The sequence below is a fragment of the Mauremys mutica genome, chromosome 7 (genome assembly GCF_020497125.1).
Source record: "Mauremys mutica isolate MM-2020 ecotype Southern chromosome 7, ASM2049712v1, whole genome shotgun sequence".
Taxonomy (NCBI): Eukaryota; Metazoa; Chordata; order Testudines; family Geoemydidae; genus Mauremys; species Mauremys mutica.
The window spans coordinates 93,225,974-93,253,964 of record NC_059078.1 but is presented as its reverse complement, the minus strand read 5'-3'; the positions used below and the strand labels follow the sequence as shown (position 1 = coordinate 93,253,964).

Here is a 27,991-nt window from a genome sequence, read left to right as displayed (position 1 = left end):
ACTGGTCTTAGGCCCTCAGCTAGGCCTGCAGCCTGGGGGTTTTCCTAGGCCAGAGCTCCACAGCTCCTCTAGCCTTCCCCCAGCCCTGCTCCACTCCCAGTACCCTGCTCAGCTCCCTAGCAGCCAGGCCCTTCTCTCTCTACAAGCAGAGGGAGAGTCCTGAGCTTCTGGCTGCCCTGGCCTTCTTATAAGGCCCAGTTAGTCTGTTTGGGGCATGGCCCCCGCTGCAGCCACTTCCCCCAATCAGCCAGGGTTTTGCTCCCTTCCCCAGCCCCAGCCCTCTGCAGGGCTTTTCCAACCCCTTCAGGGCTGGAGCGGGTGCTCACGCCGCTACAGGCCCCATGAAAGATTGTTGCTAACAAAAAATTTTACTGTACTGTAAAACAATGCATTCCATAGTCTTCAATTAAATAGTTCACATATCTTTCAAAAGAGTCTGACATATGTTTTTTAAGGATCATAATTCCTTCCAAGATATATTAAGGAGCTAATAAGTATTGATGCAAATAAGGAGCATTTACTAATTTTGGGCTGAACCCTTTGATCCAGTTAAGATGTCTATGTGCCATCCAATAACAGCCCCCTTCAAGAGGACATTATGTCAGCCAGAGCTCAACTATATCCCTTATGTTGTGGTCCTTAGATAGTGGCAATGCACCCTCCAGATACTACACTTCAAATAGGGTTGCCAATATTGGTTGAACGTATTCCTGGAGATTTCTTCACATGACAGAATCTGTAATTAAAGATTGATCTTTAATTCCTGGAAACTCCAGGCCAATCCTGGAGGGTTGGCAACCTTAACTTTATATCAACCTGGAAATTGATGCTGGTGCAAAATGTGGCAGCCTGCTTAGCAAGACATCTTTTGGGAGCACAGTGTCTTGGGATCTGTATTGGCTACCTCTTATTTTCCAGGCAGAGTACAAATATTGGCTTTGCTTTAGAAATAGCTTGGAACCTGCCCTACTGAGAGACAACCCCTCTCCCCATGCCATACCACCTCAATTGCATCAGTTGAGATACTTAAAATGGCTCTCCTTTCCTATAAAAGAAGGGGAGCTGTCATTGTGAACTTCTATGGTGGCCCCTCTGCGGTTTAAAATTGGCCTGTCTGTTGGCATACAGGTCATGCTGCAAGGTCCATCTTTTTACACTAGATTTTTTGTATGGGAGGAGAATGATAACTGGTATTTGTGGGAGTGGTTGGACACTGTTGATATGCTTTGATTTTATGGGTGTGATGGAGTACTCTGGGGGGGTCTTATTTGATGTTACATCTTTGGTTATTTTCTTGATCTGAGGAAACCACTGGATTTTTTTGCACAACCATAGTTTTTTAATTACATCAAATGCACACAAAGATCAGCATAGTCATTTTTAATTTTTGTTATACATTTTTTTTAAAAAACCCTAAATTAATGCCCTAGCATTGACAATATTGCCAAGGGACAAATGTATTTGCTCTCCCTTTTCTTTGAAATCTTTTACTAGTCATATTTAGCTAGCGAGCTTTCCCACGGATAAAATGTGTTAGGTTAGTGAATGATGTTGAAAAAGCATTGTTTTGAGATAGGAAAAATGGTCTTTCTAAAGGTCTCAAATAGAGATTTTCTTAAAATCAAAAGCAACTGATGCAAACACATTAACTGTTCATTTGACAGGTTGCATCTCCAACGGACACAAGCAATTTCGACAGTTTCCCTGAGGACAATGATGAACCGCCACCTGATGACAACTCAGGATGGGATATAGACTTTTAATGTATTTTTCTTACCTGCTTCTGCCTTGCTGAAGACAGCTTCCTGAGACATGGCTGCCAGCAAAACTGAAGGAATTGGGGAGGATTAGTGCTCGGGGTCACCATGATGCCTTGATTGATGCTGCTACAGTAACTACAGTGGCATTAGGACTTATTGCTTAGATGACAATAGTGCTCTTCACATGTTTTATGTTTGAACTTATAATAGCAGTTGACATGGTGGTCCTGAAGCAAGCCTTTTCACCAGTAAAGAAATATGTTTTCTATCACTGCAATTATCTTGCTATGCTCTAATTATAATTTGAAAGATAATAGTGTAAGATACACTTAAAGCCAGTATTTTACAGCTAGAATTATCAGTAGGAACAAATAGTAACTTATTACGTACTATAGTTATCTATGGTACAGAATGTGGGGTACTCCCACACTTCAGAGTGAGTTTATAGGGTCTTTTATTGCAGGCCAGTGTGAATACAAAGGAGGACCACAAAACTATAGGTCAATGAGTTCATGTCAAAGCAGTGCTAAAAGTTGTCCTTTTTTCAAGCAGTATTCATGACAAGACTGAATGTTACCTTTCCTTTTTCTTTCTGACAGATTTTTTAAAATGATACAACAAAAGCACAACTGCTACAGTTTCTGTTGAGAACTGTTAAGGCAGGTATGGGTCGGTTTTCACATACAACTCAGAACATGATGTAACTAACATCTATTTTTTTTCTTTTGGTACAATAAATATTTGCATGGAAAAAATCATAATTATTCATTCTACATATTAAAAAATTGTGCTTAAATAACGGTCCTAGAAATAGAATGACAACAACCAACTGGTCTTATTAATTATTAGAAATAAAGACTGATCTTAAAATAACCTGTAGCTTTTAGAACCCGAGGAGGAAAATCTCAGACCCATAACATACTGTATAGGTGCTATGTACGTCTTTCATCTGTGAATATAAATGTTCAGCAGTCAGTAAGCATTTCAGAGATATGTAGCAAGAGACATCATCTTTAGTGATGCTCTAAAAACAGAGAATCCTTTAAGTCTCCACATTTGCATCTTCTCTGCTTTTACTCCACAGTATTTGGGAGCCATCATAGTGTTCTGACTTTTCCTGCTTCTTTAAAAATATATCAATACCGAGGCAGTTTGCAGATGACCTGGCTTTATTTTTTATCAGTATATTTCAAAATGTAACTAAACCAATGTTTTTGGTTACAACACCGTATTATAACAATGAATCCTAATACTCTGCCTGGAATAATGGATGGGATTCTGATGGCACACCACATAAATGGAAAACTAATGTGAGAGCAACACAGGTCTACGGTATTTGTGTGAGATCTGCTGGCACATATATTTGCAGTACACAGACACTTCAGTGATTATCCTGAGGTGCTGCAATGGCTACACTACAAACTGCTATAAAAAAGAGAGGGGAAAAGGATACTATAGGCCTGAATTCTTTTCTCACTTCAACTACTTTTACATCACTGTAACTCCAGGACATCAGTGGAGTCACTCCTGATTTACAATGATGTGAGAAAAAAAAATCAAACCTCGTTTGCCAACTAATCAGAGATGTGTTAGATTGAATGTAAGTTTACCCCCTCACACTTATAAGAGGTATTAGTTTTCAGAACTTGCAATAGATTTTACCAGGGCCTCATTATATTAATTTGAGCAGCATATGATGCCACATCTGATTATACCATGTTATATAGAGTCAAAATATGTGACTTAATTTGTTGTGGTCCATCACATCATATATATATTGAAGCCATTAAAAGATCAACATTTCCCACATTTGGTACCACACAGTTATCATGGATATCTCCTGTTCTAAATTTACGGGAAGACTATGGTAATCCCAAATAACACTGTGCGGTAACAGTCAGAAGATGTTACTTTTTTGTGGTGACCACTGTACGCATACTAATATATTAGCATATTAATGGCATACATGATTTTTCAAAGCATGGGAATCTAGGATCTGATCTTATCCCATTGAAATCAATAGGAGTTTCACTACTGACTTCAACAGGAGCAGGCACCTAGTTAAGATTTTGTTTCATTTTTGTCTTTACCCTTAAATACAGGAGAAGCAAATAGTAGGGGATTTATCAATAATAGAATGCCTACCGTGAATACATTTTAGCAGCTTTTCATATTCATAAGGACATACATTGGTTTAATAGAGCATTTTAACGATAACATTGTCAAATAAATAGAATAATAAATATACCAACATGATGTCTACAATTTGCCAGCAGACTAGAAAGCCTCACTTACCACAGTTCCCTTTAACTAATCTATTTCATTTATTTTTACAGTTACATATACTCGGATGAGGCAATATCAGCAGCACAAAATAACTGCAAATTACTTCTACTATTTATTAATCATGTGTGGCATTGCATTAAGATTTGTACACTTCGAAGCAATCATAAAAATAATAATAATGACATCTACCAGGAACTACTTGTATACAAGTATACCATATACTTAATTTTAAACATTTAACTTAGGGATTTAAAATACTGTCTGAAAGCAGACACTAGATACTAGGGCTAAAACAGTCTCACAGTCATCTTAGTAAAAAAAAATGTATTCACCTTATTTTTGCATTAAAGCTGGATCCCTCCACCCCCATTGTCTGACATGGAGTGATGTGGCTACATTGGACAATGAAACTTGTTTAATTTGTTAACTGACTTTCTTGTTATACATAAGAACATGAAGAACAAGAGTTTATCATCTGTCTCAATTCTAAATAGTTATTATGATATGAGTACTTGGGATTCAACTATCAATTACAATAAACTGAAGAATTGCCAAGAGAAAAGAGCATCACAATATTTTTTGGGTGAACTGAAAACATTACAGGAAGAATGTTTCAAAATGAGCTTGTTATCAATTACTTTTGTTTGTTCCTATCAGTTTTGTCCTTGTGCCACATACAATAATATCTGAATCCTATGGCATGCAGTATATTAATACAAATTTATTTTGATATAAATCTTCACTCAACTTTAATCTTCTTTACCACGTATATTTTAAATAAATTATCATATGTATGTGAATAACCCCTTCATTTATAATTAATATATCTGATTTACATATATACATTCATATAAATTGATTGCCTCAGTATTTCCACTTGTCTCTTTTTCTTTATGCTTCCTTTATCATATATGGAAAGATGATGTATTTACATAAGGAGAAATCAGCTACCATATTTAAAACAAGCGTGTTAGCATTGGGTTCATAAGATACAGATGATCTGTAGCTCATCACACTGCTGCATTATTCATTAAAAACTCTTATTTAATAATAGGACCATAAGCAAATATTTATGTAAATAGATATTTTCGTGTCGATATTTTGTGGTACTCATATAACTTTTTATTTGGCGTTCCATGGCATTATTACTTCATTTTTCTTATTTGTAATGTAATGTTTTAGATCAAAGTAGACTTGAATTAATGTCATAATTGTCAGTATTATTGAACTTTGTCAACTGTACTCTTATTCATCTGTTCCATAGTTTAGAACATGACCTAGCTATTTGGCATTGTTGCAAGTGCCTTAAATTCATGGCATCCTATAAAAATACAAATTTGGTGTTATGCTGCATGACAAAGACAAACACACCTCAAAATGTTGTCCTTTCTTAGCTTGCTGCGTTTTACAGTTCTTTCTGCTAACAATTTATAAGCCTTTATTATATAATATTGATGAATTACAGAAATGATGAAGTTGTTCTCTTATTTCTGTTAAATGTACCAGAGCTGTGAATCTGTTAATGAGATACAGCGTCATTTCTGTGAAATGTATAAATGTACGTGCAGGTCAAATTAATATATGACATACTATCAGTCTGTATACAGGTATTCCTGTTTTGCTAAGCTGTGCAGATTTAAAAAACTATAGTGCAGTAAAGTTCTAACATATCATATTTTATAAACTCCATTACAAATGTTCCACACAGACAAATGATTAGCAATTAACTGTAATTTACACCAAACAAAATCACATCTCAACATGAAACCAATGACTACAAAATAAATATCTTGTTGCACCACTCAACAAAACAGGATCAGTGCTTTATCTGAGCTCTTGTATATGCAAATCATTTCTGAGGCAAGCTCTCACCACACCTAGAAAGCTAAATATTGAAAGTATGTTATTAGTTCTCTTCTTCCATAACTGTCTACTACATAAACAGACATAGCACTGAGACTTTGACAATTTCTCAAATGTTTCAGGCTTTACTAGCAAAGGGAAATTTCATTCAGAGTTGCCTACCATACTTATTCCAATGTATGCTGTTTTTACACTGGTTGTTTCTTTTGTATACTTATGGCTATAATTCTTTGGTTTTCTTCTTACAATGGATTCTACATGAAAGAGTTTTTTGTTTGTCAAAATACAATGTCTGTCATCAAATGGTCACTGACCAGTTGCACTCTTTTGATGTAGATTTAAGAACTTTTTTTCATAAACTTAACTGCTTTTGTTTTGCTCTGTATTTTCCCTGCAGCTGTAATTGCTGAGTGCCTGTTGTATACTTTATAGAGTTGAAATAAAATAATTACTTTTGAACATTGTTTTGATGTATTCTGCAATGTGAGATTTCTAGTTTTGTACAAGTTGTGGTTCAAATCAGAATCTAATAATTTATTATATTTTATGATTATACGTGCTGACACATGATCTAACAATTGTTAGAAAGTACTTCTAGATTGAGTACTCTTAAAGTATTAATGCAGTCATATCCTTATCTAAAATAGATACAAGGTGACTATGCTGAAGAGGTGAGATGTCCATGGTGACTTAAGTGTGATGTTTCATTTGAATATTACAGATATGGTAGATGGCATACTTGAATGTATTTATGGCACCATCTATTTATGTGTGTGTACAATTATAAAAGTAGAGGTAAATAACTCTTTTACAACCTCTAATATATATGTCTCTCTGTCTACATAAATATATGTTACATGCATACTGAAAACAAATATACTTCCAAAAGAAGTAAACTGAATCCCAAAGGATACTGTTTGGCCATAAATAGTATATGTTCTACGAAAATGAAAACAGATTGATGATGATAAAACAAAAAGTAGTCTGTTATGGCTATCCCTTAAGGTACATGTCTAGAGATAGTGACTGATCAGCCATGGACAATATGCCAGGAAAATGTAGATTACTTCAAACCTAGCCACAGACAACGCTGTAACGTAGGTCTCAGCTTTGTAATTAGAATGCCACATGACTTCAGCAATGCTGAGGCAGGGATGCTGGAACTAGGGGTTTTGGGGATGCAGCAGCATCCTGTCTTGAAGTTGTTTCCATCATATACAGGATTTGCAGTTTTGTTCAATGGCTTTCAGCACCCCTACTATAGAAATTGTTCCAATGCCACTGTGCTCAGGATATGAGGCATTACTGCCTGATCTCATCATCTCAGTAGTAAATGTGGATCTTGTAAAATAGCAAGATTAGGGCCTCAATTCGTGTGCTAAAAGCTCGATGTGTACAATAGCTGCCCTTCCCTATTGAGCAAATCATTTATGCATCTGTGTAAATCCCACTGAAATAAAAGTCAAGCATATGCTTAAATGCTTTGCAGCAAATACTGAAGAAAGTGAAATAAAAATCCAAGTAAGAGAAGCTATCCTTGAGCCCCCCAGTAAGGAACTCCCACCTTGAAACTTGATATATGGGGAGATACTGAGAAAATATCATGACTGATTTTCAGGATCTGGTTACTACAAATGTTGCAATTGGTAGACAGAGCCTTTCAAATAGGGACATTTTTATCTAAGTAGCTCCAAGTGATTTACAAAATTAATGAAGTGTCCCAACAGTCCTATAAGCTAGAAAAGAGATACTGCATACAGGGATCACTTCATGCACTACTGACATGCAGCCACATCTGACATAGAATGCAACAGCTGCTTTACAGTAACAGTTTAGGACATGAAATAAAGATGAATTCAGTTGAAAATTACAAAGATAATTTAGTGTCATCACATAATTACCAAAATCAGATTTTGGCCAGAGGGGATGTTAGCTATTCTATGCTAAAAATAACATGAAGTCCTGGGTTCTCTATTGACTATACAAATGTAAGGATCATGGTTTCACATCTCATCTGAAAAACAGCGGCACAATACGTAAAACACCATGCTCCAACAATGTTTCATCACTGACTCAAAGAGAAGTGTCTTGCCTACACCACTTCCTGCAATATCTGATGTGTTCTTTGAAGGATGCCCATCCAATTACTGACCTGGCCTGATCCTGCTTTGCTTACAAGATCTGACAATACCCTAAAACAAGGTAACAAGAGTATCAATAACACTGTATGTGGGTGGTCAATACTGTAGTTCTAATTAAAGGGTTGTATCTTCTGAAGGAAACACCCAAGCCTTAAGGGAATTAGCATTTATGATCTGCAAAGCTTTGATGAAGATGGTATAGTTGCAGTATTTTTTTAACCTCATTTTACTTTCAAAACCATCTTTTAATACTATTTTCATGCTGATGATAGTTTAATGATATTTTTATCTAACCTTAGTAAAGGAAATGAATAAAATGAATAAACTGCACTCCCTGTTAATACAGAAAGTCTTTCAAAGGAATCAGAACGAATTAAGTAAATTGGCCAGGTGGAAGGAAAATTAATACCTGCTGGAGCCCCCCACCCACATCCACTAATGCATTTTATGCTACCACCATTGTGATATATCATTCTGTTTTAACAGACATCTGCCTGCATCACATTAAAGATGTCACTCCTTGTTATAGCTTGGAGTGATTCCCATAATAAAGCCCAATCCAGCTTCAGATGAAAACAAAAGGAGTTTTGCAGTCGACTTGAATAGGAGTAGAGTCAAGCCCTAAGAGACTTAGATTATAGCAACAATGCCACTCTTGAGCAATGTTATTGAATGGTTTTTCAAGTTCAAGTTTCAGAAACAAAATAAATTCTCAGTAAGAAAATCTATTTTCTGATATTCACACAAATTAAATGCCATCAGTTAACCAAATGCAAGCACTTTTCTACTCTCTTCTACAATCTGCCTGTTGATAGGAGAAAAAAGGGATCTCAGAGAGAAATTCACTCTGGATAGAGGAGACAACTATCCCATGAGAAATAGTTATAGAAAGTGTTTTTTTTCACTACCTAGCTCCTCTTGTCATTATATGAAGTTTATGAAAAACCTCCTGTGTACCAAGGGTCCTGAGCCTTCACATCTCTGGAGATACTCTGCAAAGTTATGTACTATCCCCAAGTCACTGTACATTAGTGTCATGCGAAACCGTGTGCAGTACTGTTCTGAGGAATGGAGCACACAATTACTAGATCCATAACATTATTGCTGCTATCCTCAAGACAGAATTTATGGATTATAGCATAAAACAGTAAGTATATAAATCCCTAATATCCCCAGCCCTTGTGGTTCTCAAGTTCTATATTGGATTCTTTCCCTGCCACTTGAATGAATTATGGTAATAAAATCTCCTTGTTACTTAGTAACTCGCAATCCCAACTCATTAGAGAATGCCTAACCTCCAGCAACTGGACAAGAGCCACACAAAGAAGGTCCCAGGTAACCAGTTGCAGTATTTTTTTGCCTCATTTTACTTTCAAAACCATTGTCATGCTGATGATAGTTTCAGCTGACTAGTTTGTTATACCTGTCTGCCAGGCTTCCCCTACAAAATTATTAGATTTATCTAAATTATTTTTTCCTCACTCATCCCTCTATTAGGTGGAAATGCATGACTAACAATTTAAGAGCCTGCCTCCTGTTGTTTCAAATACTTTCAAAGTGCATTGTTGTTTAGTGAGCTAATACTCAAATTTTAGAGTGGAGATGTCCCCAGTGTCAGTACTGGGTTTACAATGTGCCAGTGGTGCCATGGCACCAGGCCCACATTTGGAAGGGGTCCATAATGACTACTTGGAGGCCCACAAACGGTTAATCCAGCCCTGGCCACAGCCAAGCAATGTGCTGCAAGGTGTGCTCGGAGCTGTAGTTCACGTGAAGCTGCCTTCCACCGAGGCCCTTGGACCTGTGCTGCCAGCTACACTAGTAGTCCCATAATGCCCAGCACCATCCTCTGAGCTGTCCCAGTTGAAGTGAGTGGCAGGGAATGGCCCCCCAAAAAAGGGAAATGGTGCAGGGAGGGTTCCCAGTGCTGGGGTGCTGATCCTGCTGCGCCACCTTCCCCATGGGGCATGGGCTCCTGGCTTGGCCCCTGCCTCCGAGTCTCTCCCGCTCACCTGGGGTGGCAGCAGTGCTGTGACTCCCGCCATGCCCCCCCCCCCCCCCAGCAACCCTGATGCCCGGTCATGGGCTCCTGGAAACCATCTTGACCTTGCAGCTTCAGCCCGTGTGTGTGTGTGTGTCCCTGGCCGACACAGGGGACAGCGTGGGAGAGGCTGGTTCTCTGTGGCTCTCAGGGCCAGGGGGGCGGTGACAGTGAGCTTGGTTGCCACCACCCCCTGCCAGTGAGAATGCCCAGAAACTTCTCCCCCGCACTCCAGGGAGTGGTAGAGCACAGTCTGGGGGGAAAGGGCAGTTGTGGGGCAAATCCAAGTGTGATGGGAGAGCAAGCGGTGATGCCTTGGGGAGGGGGTAGGAGAAGTAGGGTGTGAAGGTGGGGGTTGGGTGTGGAGGGGGCAGAGGGAGGGGAGTCTGGGTTGAAGGTGGGGTTGGCTTGGGGGGTGGGGGGTTAGTAGAAGGGAGGCTGGCAGCCCTGGGCTGAAAGTGGGGTGCCCTTGTGTGAAGGTGAGGGTTAATTGTGGGGGGGGACAATAAGAGGCATGGGGGGAGCCCAGGTGTGAAGGTTGGGGTAGGGGCTTGAGGCTGGGTTGTGTTGGTAAATTGTAAGTCCGTGTGTACCTGTCTGTCTGTCTGTCTGGCCCTTTCTCCCTGCAAAAGACAGGCACCAGCAATTTTCCTCCCCACACTCCAGCCCAGTAACTTTACTGTTTCACTTAAAGTCATGATGGATGGTGAGGCAAAGGGAGAAATAGGCTAAAGAAACTTTATATATATATATATATATATATATATATATAAAGCCCATTTATATATATATAAAATCCAAGCCCATTTTCTACGTTGAGACAATAAACATTATTGTCTCAACGTAGAAAATCCAGCTTTCAAAAAATGTATTTACAAAACATCACCTTAGGTGGAGGAGGTGGTGGTAGGGAGATGCATGTGTAACTTCACTGACTGCTACATCCAGGTTTTATATGGCTCATAACTGTGCTAAATGAACATCTGTGTTCAGGTCCCCAAGCAGGCCCTGATCCCAGCAGTACCATGGCACCAATGGCATCGTCACTACATCGGAGCCCACAACTAGGTTTGGCGCAGGGCCTAAGAAAGGTTAATCCGGCCCTGCCCAGCGTTTGGCAGGTGTTTTACAAGCTGACGCTGAACGACCACAGGAGGGCGCTGAGAGCGTTACTTTTCACGGTCCCCTCCCAGACCGTGCCCCGCAAGGCCCCAGGAAACGCTTCAAGCCAATCCGCCCCTTCCCGTCTCAGGCAGGCAAAGGGCTGTGGGGCTGTTTGGCCGGCCGGAGCCTGACGCTGCAAACCAACAGCGCGCACTGCCGTGTGAATGGATTGGCGGCCAGGCAGCCGCTGCCCCGAGGCTGTGCTGAGCAGACTGGCTGCGCAAAGCCCGAGCAAGCGGACTGTTGGGGCCTCGCCATAGAGGCTCACAGCTGATTAAGACCTGGGGTCCCCGGCGCCTTTGATCTCCGCTTATCAAAGCGAGCCCTCAGCAAGCTTCGCTTGACACGCTGAGCAAACACAGCCGCGGCCCCACAGACGGCGCTGAGCCCCGTCAGCTGCCGAGCCAGTGCGCCGGACGCCGCGTTGTGCGGGAAGCCAGGCAAGCGGGGTCCCCCCCGCAGCCCCAGCCCGCGGGGCCCAGAGGGCTGCGAACCAGCCCCACACTGGGGGGGCGGGGAGGTACTGCCCCGTGCGCAGTCGCACCGGACACCGCGCCATAGGGGGTGGGGGCCCGGCTGCTCTAGTCTGTGTGCAACGTGCAGGCTGGCACGGCACCGAGCCTGCAGCGCTGCGCAACGTGCAGGCTGGCACAGTTCCTTATTAATGGGGGAGATTAGCCGGGCACGTAATTGAAGTCCAAGCCCGTGGCCAGAGCCTGTGCAGCGCAGCCCGCTCGCTTCCAGGGCTCCGAAGTACCCAGCGCGCCTCTTCTGGGGCACGTCCTGGGCAGCCCGAGCGGCTCGCGCTGCTTGTCGGTAACCGAGGGGCCGACTGGCTTGATTTGGAGCCACCCGTTACAGCTCTGCAGAAGCACAGGGCTGGGAGTCTTACGGGAAGTGCCGCAGGGTGGCCCCAGGGAAACACTGCGCTAAATGAGAGCAGACAGGCGGGAATACCCGCCTTTTAATGGATGAGAGCGCGCAGCCAGGGCCGGGAATAAACGAGTCTGGGAATAAAGTGATAACTCTGTGTGTTCTTGGGAATTGATTTTACTGTTTGAGGCCTTAAAGGTTCCTACTGAGGCAAAAAGGCTCAGCTAACAATGCTGAGTAATACAGCAGCTAATAGTATACATTAACTGAGTCCCGTAGTGGGAGCCATATAGAGGGGAGACATCTTTCCACACCTCAGCACCCTGCTTTCCCTAGGTGCTCCATTAGAAAAGAATACTTAACCGTGCAGCATAGGCAGTTAGACACCAAAACCCAGAGCTGAAGAAGCACCCTGTGTATGCGCCAAAACTTGTCTCTTGCACCCTGTTGAGCCAATGAAAGAGACTACCTCACCCACCTTGTCTCGCTAATAGCCTGGGATCCACACAGCTACAACACTTGCAAAACAGCGTTCGTCAGACACGGCCCCCCTCTTCAAACAGATTTTCTTCCTCATGGCAAAGCACTAATGTGCTATGCCAAGCCTTTGTTTATTTCCTATTAGCCGAGATAAGATTGCCTGGAAAGTTTAATCTCACACTAAAAGGCCCGATCCTGCCTCTAATTACACTAGTAACCCTAAAGCACTGAACGGTTCCTTTGAAGTCAATGTGCGAGTAAAGGCTACAAATCCAGACCGTCGCTTGGATATGCCGCAGTGGGATGATGCACCGTGTTTTTAAAGCACCAAACAGCACTGCTCGCCCATTGAGAGCGGAAAGAGGTTTCTTTGGTAGCTCAGAGCCGGCCTGGCAGGTGGAAACCTCACAGTCCAGACCTCTAAAATGCGCAACGCCCCCCAAAACCAGAGGGGGCGAGGCAGGCTCGCTCAAGAACCATTGTTATGAAATCCTGGCCACACGGTAGGAGCAATATAGAAACACTTGCCGCTGCGGCTATCTAACGTCCAGCTAGAGCGGCGGGAAAGCACGGGAGCGCTCACAGTCAAGGCGCTCCGTCCCAGGAGGGATGCCAAGGCACCTCTGTACAGCAAAGGCTTATTTTGTAACTTCGTCCCTTTGCGCTCGCGAGTCAGAATAACCCTTTAATTTGTGTCCCAAAGTTATGAACTATTAGTGCTACCCAGTGCCTAAACGCCAGTTGAAAGGGACCGGCAGCCGCGCCTTATCACTCCGTGCTAATCAACCCAGATTTGCTTTAGGGGGCTTCGACCAGATACTTACTTTAGCAAACGGTTTTCGGCAGCTTGGCGCTGCACTGGCCTTTGATCTCCGTTGTATGTTTAACCAGCGTCTCCCGTTACCCGGAGGGGGCAAATGCTGCCAGTTGAGGAAAGCATTTGAATAAAGTTAAAATACACCCGCTTTCTGTGGGGACGAGACAGCTTCGGACTCTACCTCCTCTTCCTACATTTGTACAAGATAACCCAGCCTTGCTCTAATTTGCAACTAACAGATGCCAGGCTCCCTCTACATATCCCATCAAAGGGTAATTAGAAAGCGTGGCCTCCATTCTTACGCATCGTTTGATGTGGAGATTGGGTGTGTTTTGTTTTGTTCAAAGAAGATTATTTACAGTGAAAAAACGCCAACTCAAACAGCACCCTCCGGGGAAACGACTGTGCCTCGTTAAATGCCATGCTGGCTCCTAACAGAGCCGAGTAATGTTCGGCTTCCCCCCCGAATACACAAAAGTCCACACTGGGGTGACTGGTAACGCTGATTGGGCACAGGCGACACGCAGCGGCCCCGAGGGAGGGTGGGGGTTGGCGCTGCGTGACAACACGGTTTAAAGGGAGGGATGCAAGTCACAAAGCGTACGCGGTTCCCACAGAACAGGCAGCCCCCGGTGCCCGCGGCTCAGCGGGAGACGCTGCTCGGGGCTCGCAGCCGCGCAGAGCCTTGTGGAAGCAGCAGCTGCCTGGGAATTCATTGCTAATTGCCACGGCGGCGATTGCGAAATCCCCCTCTTGGGGCTCGGCCAATGAGGGAGCCTTTGTGGGGGGCAGCAGCGCAACCCCCCGGCTCTCTTTGAAATCCCATCTTTGCCTGTAGCGCCCTCCCCCCACGCCGGAGGGGCGGGCCCACGAACCAGCCCCCGGGAGTATAAAGGCAGCCGGAGCCAGGCAGGTAGCTACCAATAGCGAGTAGCTGTGCGGAACATCCCCCTGCGCCACCTCGGGCTTGCGGGCTCCAGCGGCGCCCCAGCCCCCCCGGAGTACAGCTGCTGCGCGGGTCCCTTACCTCGTTCGGGGCGGATCGGACCCCTGGGCTCCAGCTCGCTGCCGCTTGGAAGATGCTGCTGGGCGCAGCCCGTCTGTGTGTGGCGCTGGCGGCCGCTCTGTGCTGCTGCCCCTGGGCGCTGGCGGCGTCGAGTGCCGGGTTGGGCCCCAGCCTCCTCAACTCCAACGCCATCAAGAACCTGCTGCCAGGCGGCGGCGCCGGGCTGGGAGGCTCCCCCGGCAGTGCCGCGCCCGCAGACACGGCCCTGCTGGAGGGGGGCAACAAGCACCAGGCCGTCGAGCCCCACCAGGTATGTGAACGGGGCGCCAGGGGCTCCTCTGCTCTCCCCCCCACACACACACACACGCCGCGCGGCGAGCCCGCCCCCCGCCTCACTGGCGCTGTGTCTCCCTTGCAGCCTTACACGTGCTCGGAGGACGAGGACTGCGCCCCGGACGAGTTCTGCTCCAGCGCCCCGCGCGGGGCCGGCCCCGCAGTCCCGCTCTGCCTCGCCTGCAGGAAACGCCGGAAGCGCTGCCTGCGCCACGCCATGTGCTGCCCGGGCAACTACTGCAATAACGGTGAGCGGCGGGGTGGCGTGCGGGGCCGTGCCGCTGCCCCGGGCCTGGCTGCAGGTGCTGTAGCCAGGGGCGGCTGCAGGCCCCAGCACGCCGCGGGGGGCGCTCTGCCGGTCGCCGATGCTCCACCGAAGCCGCGGGACCAGCGACCGGCAGAGCGCCCCCCGCGGCGTGCCGCCCTGCTTGGGGCGGCGAAATGTCTAGAGCCGCCCCTGGCAATAGCTAGACTCAGATGAGTCCCAAGGGCCGTGTGTCTGCGCCACTGCGGGGAGCACCCGCCTGCCCCATAGCTGCGCACCTCCAGCGGGGCCCTGCTGTTACCCAGGCTGTGCTGACTCCTGCCCCTTTTCCCCTGCTCAGGGATCTGTGTGCCATCTGAGCAAGGTCACTTTCTCCCCGGGGAGATGGAGGAGACCATCATTGAGAGCTTCAGTCCTGATCATGGCATCCCAGACTTGCATCCCAAAAGGACCACATCCCCTTCCCAGCTGCACCACCTGAAAGGTAAGGGGGCCTGGTGGCTCCTACAGTAGCAAGTGTAACTAGGTGGGAGTGGGTTAGCCTCAAACCTTGCTTAGGCTCCCCACTATTCCTGCAGTGTACTAAACCCATGTGTAAAAGGCCTTTTAACAAAGGCACAGCCCAACTGAGGTGTCTGCCAGAAATAGCACCTGAGAAAGCACTGAGGCTAAATGCAGCCATCCAGCTGCTAGTCTGTGGCTCTCCCCCTCCCAACTATTTTCTGACAAGCCCTAGACAAAGTCTGCCTCCTATACTGCAATTGCTTGTTCAAGTCTCTGCTTTTTGACTCTCCTGCAGTCAGACAATTTACCACAGGTTTTTAATCACTTTCTCCTTTCAAAGGTCAGGAAAGTACCACCTGCCTCCGCTCTTCTGACTGTGCTGCTGGATTGTGTTGTGCACGTCACTTCTGGTCCAAGATCTGTAAACCTGTCCTTAAGGAAGGCCAAGTATGCACCAAACACCGAAGGAAAGGCTCTCATGGCCTGGAGATCTTCCAGCGATGCTACTGTGGAGAAGGCCTGTCCTGTCGGCTACAAAGAGATTATGCAACCACCAACACTTCCAGACTGCATACTTGCCAAAGACATTGAACACCACTCCTCACTACATAGGATGGACTTTGGAGAGGGTTTTTGGGCAGTGCATTGTTTTGGCAACTCATCTCTAAGGATGTACAGATTTGGCGGTTACACTAAGTACTCTGCTATCTTCCCTTCCTAAAGCTGGAGTATGAGGCTTGTTTCTTTAAGAAACTTTCAGTGACTAATTGCAGTAAATTACTGTGTTGTAAATACTCAGTGTGGCACTTAACTGTACATATTCCAGACTTTTAATTTTTCTAAAGGTGCTGCATGATCTCTAGTCTGCTATTGTGACACATCTTGTACACACTGGTTTTATATCTTCCTAAGTCTATGAATTGTCCATGTGGAAGTGAAATAAATATCTTAAAAAAAAAAAAAGACTGGCATTTACTGATAAACTTCTCCCTACCCCTGGTCTAAATGAAGACCCATCTGAAGGCAAGCTTAAATAACACTAACAGCTTGTTAACTCTACAACATGATGTCCCAAATGGATGGACACTTGTCAGAAACAATGATATGCATATAAACTGAGATGTCTCCTTTTCTTAAGGCTCTGCATAGGAAGAGGTCCAGAGTTGGTTAAGTATGAGTGAAGAGGCTCCGTGAATGGTGGTGGTCTCTATTCCGTTTCTTTCAAAATAGTTCAATTGATCTGAAAACTATAAATCCTAAGTTGTGGGTGCTCTTAATGTGGAGGAGAGAATCATCTTTTCCTCAAATGCATGCATTTGTTTTCACTACCTGTTTGTTCTACATATTAAAAAACCATAAACAAGTCCTGTTGTCACAAACAAAATGCATTCTCTATACTTTCCATCTATGGGGATCAGAAATTATCACCCTACTTGAACATTCAAGAAGGCCTGAGTAGGAGAAGGCTGAACCCCACTACTCCTTTCTGAGAGATGGAGGTGGTTGCCAGCATCTGGAGAGTAATATGTGAAAGTAGCTTCTGCTAGCTAGCTTTAACTCCCAGTGTCTTTTTCAGGAGCTTGCAGCTCAGCCATTAAACCAAAGAAACTGGATGCACCTCCAAGACTCCTGCATCCAAGTAATAGAGCCTCAGCTGCTGTGAATTGCCATTGGCTTCATTGATACTCTTTAATCCCTCCAAACACACACAATTGCTGTGACAAGTCACTTTCCTTCCAATGTCTTACAGGCTGGCGTAGAGTTGAAGTTCACAAAGGTGAGGGGGGCTCAGGAGTCTGGGTTACCTGCAAGTGTTGCAGGATAAAACTTTCCCCTCCAAATCACTGTTTTGCTTTATTTGCCTTCTGAGCCCAAATCACTGTGAGTGCCTCTTGTGGGGGGTGTGGAAGCAGCACTTTATGTGTGAAGGCAGCTTTAATGTCCTGTGAAGTGCACTCACATAGAAATGCAGCCTTTTCCCTATATTGCTTTAATATTACTGAAATGAGTTCAATTTCATCTCAAAGGGCTATAGCCAATAATGTCTGTTGTATTGGGGCTTGCTTAATGAAGTGACCAATGGGGCCATATCAAGGCACAGGAAATTGGCATGTTGTGACACTGCCTTTTAGAGGTAAAATTCACCTCTGAGCTTGAAATGCTCTTTCCCCTTGTAGAGCTTTAAGCCTCAGGAAGATACAATTCCCACTGATCTAAGGCCGGGGTCGCAGGAAGACACAGTAGAGGGGAGGAAACAGGAAACCCCTTGCTGCAAAGTGACGAAAGAGGATCCTTCTGCCTCAGAGGAAGCAGCAGCCAATTCCTGAAGGGGGAAAAGCACTTACGTTAGCCTTCTTCAAACCACCCCACACTTAGGACTGGATTTCAGTTTCACATGGAAAATGGTAAGGGGGGTTCCACATAGGAGAGCAAGGATCTTGATGTTTTACCAAGTAATAAATGAAACTGTTTCCACTCACTTGGTTATAAGGCCATTCATAGCAGCCTATGAAGAATAATCCAGGCTGCTTACAATGAGAAATGAGCCAATTGTGATCTAGGTTACTACAGTTATAGATTAAATCATAACCCAGGGAAATACATTTCTGCAGCAGCATGCTGGTAGCATTTCATTTTATAGCTTATTTTTATTAGCACCAACAGCATTCAAGATATCATTGTAAAATGAGACATGTATCTGAAATGCCTCAATAAGCATTGGTCAAGAATTTAACATAATTGAACTATGTTGCTAGGGTTTTTTTTTAATGCACTGTAATATAAGCGGCATTTGAGCCATCAAGATAACTTGGTGAGAGTGCAAAAGTCAGTGCATATTGGGCTCAACTGAGCAGTGGTGTTAATGGTAGCATAAATCAGAGTGGATAAAAATCAATTTTTAAAAAATAAAATAAAATAATGGATTTTTTTATTCAAATCAGATTTTTTTAATTGGATTTTTTTCTATAAAATGTTTTTTGAGGGGGGAAAAAACCTATCTAAGGATAGTTTTAATTAAGATACTTTATAGCTCAAAGATATCTCATCATGGAATAGGGATTATAAATTTTAATTCTATAGTATGAGACAATATAGTCACATTCATGTAAAAGTTTTGTAAATGAGTTCCAATAGTTCATGGATTAAGGACCCAATCTTATGTGAATCCATTATTTAGGTTAATCTTTCTATCGACCCAATGGAACTCAGTGCTCAGTCTGGAAGATACCATCAGAGATGCTTAGTTTTGCAGGTCTCAAACACTGGATTTGTGTCTCCAGAGATAACAAGCTTGTTAACAGCAAAAATGTTTTAAATAAATAAATAATATATAGAGGTGAGAAATAACAGACCTCAACAATATTGTCTCTCTGTAAATTTGTGTACGCAGCGTCAATCCCTTACCTCGCTCTAAAAGTGCAAAAGTTCCATGAAATAGAATATTGTTGGGGGTGGACTAGATCTGGACAAGGAGAAGCAGTCTGGAAATAAATGTGAGACGCGAGGGACATATGCTTGTTTCGTTAAAATATTATATGTTTGCTGTTGAAGAAAAAAATCCAGAATACTTAATGTTGTTTTAGTTAAAACAATTTAAATGTCTATCTGGCGATGGTCTCCTCTTAACACAGCATGGCAAGAAAATCCTCCAAATATTAATGATTAACCTGTTGAACTGAAGACAGTTCATCTCCCAATATCATAAATATCTGCTTCAAGTGCCTTTGGTAAATGAAATAACTAAAAAAATCATTCATTTTCTGATATAGATGTAACACTAATCTGAAAAGTTTTCAAAATAAATCACTGTTTAAAAATGTATAGTGTGTACCTTCTAAAAATGAAACCTACATCTATCGCTGAGTTGTCAATAATGTGTATTAAGGTTATAACAACCTACAAGAATACACTTTTATGTAGAAAACCATGATTAAATTGAGTCTTCCTAACTAGTGATTTAAATAATGATTTAAGGCAATTTGATTTAAATCAAATCCACCCTGGATATTCAGACGGGTACGATCAGAAAATGGGTGTAAGTGGTAAAGTAACTCAGTGGTTTTGGCAGTTGCTTGGTGTTAAAAATGAGTAGCTATGAAGAAAGCGTGTGTGTGTGTTTGTGTTTGCAGTGGGACTGCATACTTTACCATGCGTACTCTTGTCACTTTCTTCTATAGGCCTCCTTCCAAGTTATCCCCTGGTTCTGGCATCTGTTTGATGCTATTATTTTATAGGGGCACTCATCCTTATGATAGCAGCGATATAGAGTCAAAAAGGTACTTTGGCACCAAAGTCTGGATTTAGGCATTTAAGTCCCAGTTTTAGGCTCCAATTCAGGAAAATCCTGCTGAACCCTAAAGGCACCTGAACTCATTAGGCACCTACATTTTTGCAGTAAAAAGTTCCCTGGGTGCCTATGTTTCTGCCTCAGGGTATGCATAGTGCTGCCTCACTCTAGGTATCCAGAGGCCTGTCCCCTGCCTGAGCCCTGGAGCAATTCACAAACTCAGGAAGATAGGCTTTGGCTGCCTAATATGTGTTTGGGATCCTATCTAACAGACATGCTCAGAGGTTCACACAGAACACGTGGGGAGTGGGGAAGAAAACCTCCCTCATAACATTTATCCCAGTGGTTAGGTTATTCAGTGTGGCACATTACCTCGCCACAAGACGGGGAGGGATCTGTCAACTCTCAGGTGAAAGCCCTAACCCCTGGCTCATTGGCTACGCTGATCTGGGGCACCCTCAATCGCTCCTGTTGAAACTGTTCCACATTGGAGCAGAGGGCTTGGACTCCTGCGTCTCCAACATCCTGAGACAATGCTCTTGCCACTAGGCTATAGAGTTATTCTGAATGTGTTTTCCCTCTCTCTTTGCCCCCAGTGATTCTTTATGTAGGATGTGGCAGATCCCTGACAAAAAGTTATGAGGGAAGGCCTCCTCCTCCTCCTCCCTCTCCATGACCCTGGCTTCTTACCAAAAAAACTCCTTAAATGCCTAATGCCAAAGAAGGGTCATAGCTGATTTCTACAAATTATGCCAGTGATGAATTTGGACCATTTTTTTCATTCAGGATTTTTGTTTGCTCCATTTCTCAGGATACTAACACCTAGTGTTTAATCTTTTCCATTGTGGAGATTTTTTTGGGGGAGAGGGGCATTAAAAACACAAGCAGTACTTTGAGGGAAGGGGAAGTGGGATATTGTGTGTGTGTGTTTGCCACCCTAGTTTACTTTTGTTTACCTATTATCTTTCAAAGAGTATGCTGACAAAATAATTACATAACATCAAAGAAAGCTATAATAATAACTTTAAGAGCTGAAAAAAAGTATGCTATATAAATGAAAAGCACTTTACAGACATTAATTCCTCATTTAAACAGACATACGTAATTGTCCTGAAGTCACATAGGGTGAAATGCTCCCCTGTGCAGAGGGCCATCAGAGGCTCCAAGAGTCATTTAAGTCCTACTTCAGATCTCAATTCTTAGCATAGAGGTGAATTTCACTACTAGTGAATCATTTTCAGAGCCAACACTCAAACCCCAGCATTCCTGATTCCCAGTCTTGTGGTTTAACAGCTACACAGACGGCCTCCCCTATTCATGACAGATATACTAAGTAGAAATTATAAAATGAAAAGTTGTTATTTTAATAACATTCTCCTAAACATCTTTCTGGTGCTTTTTTCCCCCTTTTGTTTCCTGCTGGAATTTATTTTTGAAATGTTATAATCTTTTATTTGTCAGACAAACCTCTGCTCACATAAACAAATGTTTCAACTAGGTCAGTAATAAAATCTCTTCATAAAAGAGAAATTCTTTGTTCAATAACATGTTCTTACATTTGAGATGATGATATCATTATTTACACAAAGTCATGCTAAGCTTACTGGCATGCGGTGAAATGAAGAGGACTGTACACACTGCCCTATGTCTGATTATTGAATGGTTCAGCCTTAGGGTAAACATCTTATTCTTTTATACTAAACATTGTTTCTGATTTATCTTAGGCCCTAATATAGAGATGCATCCCTTGATCAAGAAAACATTTATGTATGTGCTTAATTTCCATTGACTTCAGTAGGACTTAATTTTAAGGGTGAACTTAAGAAGGTGCTTAGATGTATCCTGAATTGGGCCCTTAATGAACATAAAGTGATTAATTAGTCCAGGCCTCTTCAAGTTCAGGCTCCCAATCTACAAGTCTAGCCCCTAGACACCAGTCACTCCTTTACCAGATGAATTTATTTCGCTAGAGGGCAGTGTATCAGGAGCACTAGCATCAATAGTAATGTCTGTTAGTATCACAAGCAGCATGGAGTGCAATTAAAAAAACCCACGATTGTCTAAAATAATTAATAAAACTTCCACTGTACTTCTGTGGTGCAAGAAACAGTAATATGTGTTTTATACTTTTGCTTCTGACACAGAGCTACCCACAGAGATTTCAGAAAAAAAATTGGGAAAATATTTTTATTTGTATAGCAATCATTCATTGATCCTACAGAGCTCACAGCATACAAGTATTTCAAAAACATGAAAGCACTGCACTGAGAGAGCAGGTGAAACACTTAATGGACGTAAGGCTACACAGAAAAGCTAACTACAAAAACATTTACCCTTAACCACCTGCTTAAGCTGTTTTTACTCTCTTCTAATTTGTTGAATTCAGGTCTCTGTATAATTGAACCCTGGCATCATTTGAGTTGAGAAAAATCCATACGGGTGGCTTAACATCTAATTATTTCATTCGTAATGAAAGGCACAGGTGTAAAAGTATAAATGTTGTTTTCTTTATGTTATGCAGTAAGTCACGTTTCTTCTTTAAACAAAATAGCTACATCTCTGGTAATCCAAAGTGATGTTTATGGTTCCTTTTACCTTGTACTGTTTCTTGTACTTGTTCTTTAGCTGTGTGTGATTTGTGTCCCTAATTAAAGCTTTTAATTGTGCTTGAGGGTAATTGAGAAATTGATATGGAAGGCAGTTCTAGGCAGCAGCTCTTCTGATCTTTGAACTTCTGTTTCACAGACTTTGTTTTGGTTTGTTTTCCTCTTAGTTACTAACTTTTTATTAAAAGTAAGCAATTGTTGAGAGTACAATTGTTTCCTTAAGTATTAAAAGAGTTACACAAAATTAGGGAATACAACAGAGTTGTGACAGTATAGGTTGTGCTACACTAAGTATGGTACACACCCACCACTTCAATGGTGTACAACTCGTGAACCAGAAAGGAAAATCAGGCCTATTGTTTTTACATCAATCCTTTAATCTTTCCTCAGCTAGTTCATCTGTTAATACTTCTGTTAAGTTGAGCTGTGTGACTTACTGTGTGGGCTATACCTGCACTTGAGGATAAGTTTGGATTTGGGTTTTAGGCTGGCAATGGCCTTGAGTCTCAAACAAATGCTTTACATGGGGACCTACGCTGACAGGACTCCCCTACATTTAGGCAAGTGGCAGACACTACTAATTTGGTCACTTTAATATGACCTCATAGAATATCAGGGTTGGAAGGGACCTCAGGAAGTCATCTAGTCCAACCCCCTGCTCAAAGCAGGGCCAGTCCCCAGACAGATTTTTTACCCCAGTTCCCTAACTGGACCCCCCTCAAAGATTGAGCTTACAATCCTGGGTTTAGTAGCCCAATGCTCAAACCACTGAGCTATCCTTCCCCCCTGAAGTATTGTAGTCAGAACAGTGATCTTTATGTTTTTAATCACCAAAAAGAGTGTCTCCAAAATGGTAAAGATGTAACACTAGATGTTAGTGTCCTGGGAAATGGAGCAAAAAATCCCTTGAATACAGGAAGTAGTTCATCATCCACATTTTTCCATTCATGTTGCAATGATGATCTAATATCTGATTTACCTATGTAAATGGTGGTAGTTTGGCTAGTAACTTGCCTTTTTTTGATGAGTAGAAGGAGGCACAAGTTATTCAGGTCTCTGTGGGTTTCCTTTACTTTCTTGCTCTGGTCTTATAGTTGCCAACTTCCTTGCTGCAGAAATTGTGGCTTGTCCATCATACTCTCCCAATTTGGCAAGATCTCAAAAGCTCCCTTTGTGTGAACAAGCTCAGTGTCATTTGATAGTGGTAGGACAGCATGACCTAGTAGTCTTCAGACACCAGGATTGACCTCAAAGAGCATTCATTTGTAGGTGACAAAAGTTCATTTTTCAAGTATTTTTCCTGGCAACTTGATTCTGGATGTGTTCTGGGTTTTTCAAATGCTGCATACAGCATGAGAGACTGATTGCCCAGGGAAACTAAGAGACTTTTCTTTCCCAAACTTCAGTGACTTATTTCATGTGAAGCTGGAGTATATGCAGACTGTTCTTGAAATATGGCTGTAGTCACTGAATGGAAGGTATGCTTTCCATCAGTGGGCTCTGCATTGATGTCTATATTATCATCTCCTGATTTCCACCTGCATTAAGTGGAACAATTCCATATGGAATGAACAAACCTTCCTGGAAGCGTTCCACTTCTACAGAATTCTGTCCAGCACTGGTGACTTGACAGTTTTGTATTCTTTTGATTTTCTTGACAAAACACATTTTTCAAAGTTTGTGAAGAGTCTTTTTCTCTTTGATGTAACTTTTAAGGGGTGTGCACTGTCCACATCTTCATATACTGTAACCTCCCTGTAGCAGTAAAATTTCCAAAGTATATTGTTAGCATACTACCACTTTCCATCTGTACAAATATGCAGATGTGCTAAATTAGATATATATTTGAGTGTCAAGATTGCCATATTTGTTTAATGGGCACTTTGACTGAAGCCCAATATGAGGCAGTGTGTCATCTCTAACATCAATAGTGACCTTTAGATATGTGTGTAAAATGAAAAGCTAGTTTCTAGAATATGTTAAAAGCTAATAGTACATGCATAGAAAATTACAAATAAAAACTTTCTACCCGGAAAACTAGCTGCTACGTTGTATGTACAAAAGCCTACAAATGGAATAGTATTATATTAGGAATTCACATACATTTATATCTACCCACTATGTAGTACAAACTATGAGCATGCAATCTACTGCTACTAGTGCACAACTGTCAGTGAGATACTGATCCGGTCAGCAAACTTCAACTGAAAATATAGAAGACTTCTATAATCAGTTGTGAGACACTTTGACAATTAAGAATATGCGATGGGAATATTTCATGGTAGTATATTGCAAAATGTTGATATTCATATTTTTCACCACATGCTAAATAGCTTCATTTTTTCTGGAAAAAAAAAACTTGCCCATGCAAAAACCAACAAAAATCTTGTAATACATTGTCATTTGGTAATTTTTACCAATAAAGACCACATTAAGGTGTTGAAATTAATTTAAACAGTAAAAACTGTAGTCATAGTTCTCTTTCATATTTGCAGTGTTTCTGGAACTGCAAAAACTGACTCTCACTCATTTTGGGTACCATTGTTGGACCTTGCCTACATCTATATGGCACCACTCAACAGTTCCATATCATACCTCATGTAAACATACATCAAATAAGCTTTCAAATGATATACGATGTGGTTTGGGTAGGGTGGATACATTAAACTCCAAAAATATGGCCCTTTTGGGAGAATTGCGGCATGCCTAATTACCATGTGTCCTCCTGACTAGACATAAAAGTGGAAAAAAATGAATGTCAAAAGCAAGGAAACATGTTAATGTTTGAATGCTAAGGGCACTGGTATGAAAAAATACTAAGATGTACCAATCCATCACTGAGGTTAGTAAATCCATGTGTGTTATGAATCCATTCACAGGCAGTTCAAGTAACTAATACATCCATCATCATGCCACAATCTGGCATAAACTAAGAAAGAGCCATCAGTAAAATATGAACAAAATCAGAATCTCAAAATTTAAAACTCTCTAAATTTGGGGGGTGATAAATTTACCAGTTTCAAGTCCAGGATCTGAACAACTCAGATCAGATCCAAAAGGGGAAAAGACCCATTTTTTCAATTTGGGTTTGGGTCTGGTTTTAAAAAAAAATCACAAGGCCTCAAGATGGTGAAAATCTCACAAGAAAAATGGATTGTGCAAGATTTCCACCATTCACTACAGCAGAACTCTTGAAATATAATGGTGCCTTTGAATCCTATTTCAAACCCTCACCCTGATTGATCTTTGAAATGAAAACCTGAAACTTACGATATGTCTGATCTGAATCGGAATCCTCAGGCCATATTAAATATATGTTTCATTGTTGTTTGTTTTATTAGTTAGCAATAGAATTAAGAAATCTGAAATATTATCTATTATACAACATCACATGCATGCAGGAATTCTTATGGCAGGGCAGTTTATTTGACCCAGTTTACCTTTATGGCAGCTGCATTTCTATATATACTGTGTTTTTCATTTTTCAATGTGCAGTGTTTAGTGCTCCAGACTGACCATTAGTTAAAAGATGCCAGCTCCATGAAAAATTAATTATGGAATGTAAAAGTCTTTATATGTTATGTAACTCAAGTATGTGCTCTATCTAAGGAGTTATTAGCCAAGCGAGTTGCATTGGAGGAGAAGAGTTTAGAAATGGTTAGAATTAGTGAACAAGCAACAGGAACAACAACACATCAGAAAAAAGCAAATGTTTCACTATCGGTAATAGGGTTACCAGACGTCCTGATAAAATCGGGACTGTCCCCATATTGAGCAGTTTGTCCCGCGTCCTGACCGAAGTACGGTCGGGACGCCATTTGTCATGATATTTTGTTTCGGGTGCGGTGGCCCATTTTTATTTATTTTTTTTGCTTAGGTGGTGGTGAGAGGCAGGGGGAATGCCTTTTCAATTGTTACACTCACCCAGGTCTTTGGCGGCATTTCGGCAGCGGGTCTTTCAGTTGCTAATGGTCTTCAGCGGCATTTCAGCGGTGGGTACATCGTTCTTTGGCGGCAAGATTTATTTCCTGTCGCCTAAATGTTTAAGAAGTGTTGCGGCATCAGAAAGAATTAAGGCCTCAGCTAGCTTTATGCCATCCTTAGAGGCAAAGAAAGAGCAGTTAAAGAGATTTTAATTACTCTTTTAAAATATATTTACATTACAAGAGTAATGATAGGTGAGGAGAGAGCTATAATATACATACCAGCATCGTTTTCAAGGTTTTTGTTTTCAGTAATAACAACTGTGTCACTGCAGTCTAGAAAGTTAATTATTGAAGATCATAGCGCAAGAGTTGATTGGTTGTAGGAGAGACGTTGTTAAGTGTGTTGGGGTCAAGAGTAGGCTTCTTGAGATGAAGCAATAGCATTAATTTAATTTTGTCAGCCTTCCCTCTGCCCCAAATAATGGCAGTGTTAGTTTTTCCAGAAGTCCAAAACAGGGGCATAGCAGAGATGTGTGGAGGACCCTGTACAGTACCAAGCTGCACTACTTGTAAAAGAAACTGTCAGTCAACTGAGGTCTTTATTATCTAATGAAATCTTGTCTTTCAGCTAAGCAAGTTTATTGCTTTCAATTGTACTATGACTGTTACCAAACAGGTTTCTGCGTAGCAGCCATGTTAGTCTGTATCCGCAAATAGAACAGGAGTATTTGTGATACTTTAGAGACTAACAAATTTATTTGAGCATAAGCTTTCGTGGGCTACAGCCCACTTCATTGGATGCATAGAATGGAACATATAGTGTGGAGCTATATATACACATACAGAGAACATGAAAAGAGAGTTTTCTCTTAATTAATTAGCCTCTTAGAGTTGTTAGGACAACTCTCACCTTTTCATTTTCTCTGTATGTGTATATATATCTCCTCACTATATGTTCCATTCTATGCATCCAATGAAGTGGGCTGTAGCCCACGAAAGCTTATGCTCAAATAAATTTGTTAGTCTCTAAGGTGTCACAAGTACTCCTGTTCTTGTTACCAAACAGGCATTAGTACTGTATCACAACTGTTTTGTAAATGCATCAGCAAGTCTGTCAGAAGAACACAGACTCTCTGTGTTGTAAATGTTATACATCTCATTGGTTTAAATGTATTTAATAACTTTGAACTTCTGATTGTGTGCTGCAGTCTTGATTGATATTTGACTTTCATTATTAAAATTCAGAAACTAAATGTTTCTAAAATTGGTATAAAATGCTTCTAACATTTTTAAGTTGTCTGCTAATTCCTGAATAAAGAGCAACTGTACATATTCCACTTCTGTGATATAACTGTTATTGTTATGTTTTCTACCTTTTAAAGCTCCATCCATTTCATTAAACAGTGGCACTAAATCCAGAGAAAGGCACATTTGTGGGCAAGTGAATTTTTTTAGGTGACTGTAAAGGACACAGGGTCCAACCCTCAGGGTCTGCAAACTGCTTAGCACAGGCCCTCAGGTAGGAGAAAAAAGCTACTCAGCTACCTCTCCCGTATCTCAGGTGCCCATTGCAGCACTTAAGCACAATGATGCTCTGGCCAGGCCTCCTGCCCCTTCCTACACCCTGCACGCCCTCTA

At 42.1% G+C, this 27,991-nt stretch overlaps 2 protein-coding genes and 1 long non-coding RNA gene across 13 annotated transcripts in view; 2 read left to right on the top strand and 1 right to left on the bottom strand.

The window, feature by feature from the left end:
* PRKG1 (protein kinase cGMP-dependent 1) overlaps positions 1 to 6,360 on the top strand; it is a 924,943-nt gene extending 918,583 nt beyond the window's left edge. For all 11 annotated transcript variants that reach the window (XM_045024165.1, XM_045024169.1, XM_045024166.1 and 8 more), the window contains one exon: positions 1,665 to 6,360. In XM_045024165.1, coding sequence (XP_044880100.1) covers positions 1,665 to 1,763 — 99 coding nt within the window. In that variant the 3' untranslated portion in view covers positions 1,764 to 6,360. The remainder of the gene's footprint in view (positions 1 to 1,664) is intronic.
* A 7,989-nt stretch (positions 6,361 to 14,349) lies between these two features.
* DKK1 (dickkopf WNT signaling pathway inhibitor 1) lies at positions 14,350 to 16,769 on the top strand. The gene is made up of 4 exons (XM_045024175.1): positions 14,350 to 14,741; positions 14,850 to 15,012; positions 15,370 to 15,513; positions 15,874 to 16,769. The coding sequence occupies exons 1-4, from the start codon at positions 14,505 to 14,507 to the stop codon at positions 16,122 to 16,124; spliced, it is 795 nt and encodes a 264-aa protein (XP_044880110.1). The 5' UTR covers positions 14,350 to 14,504; the 3' UTR covers positions 16,125 to 16,769.
* Positions 16,770 to 24,100: 7,331 nt separating this feature from the next.
* LOC123374965 lies at positions 24,101 to 27,050 on the bottom strand. The gene is made up of 2 exons (XR_006581270.1): positions 26,352 to 27,050; positions 24,101 to 24,182 (listed from the first exon to the last, which is right to left on the bottom strand). It is a non-coding gene; the product is annotated as an uncharacterized LOC123374965 (long non-coding RNA).
* Positions 27,051 to 27,991: the final 941 nt, after the last annotated feature.

Bases quoted from the DNA above. Each gene is read 5' to 3' on its own strand.
- DKK1 (XM_045024175.1), top strand. From the start codon at position 14,505: ATGCTGCTGGGCGCAGCCCGTCTGTGTGTGGCGCTGGCGGCCGCTCTG. The intron at 14,742-14,849 runs GTATGTGAACGG...TCTCCCTTGCAG, and splicing joins AGGCCGTCGAGCCCCACCAG to CCTTACACGTGCTCGGAGGA. The intron at 15,013-15,369 runs GTGAGCGGCGGG...TCCCCTGCTCAG, and splicing joins GGGCAACTACTGCAATAACG to GGATCTGTGTGCCATCTGAG.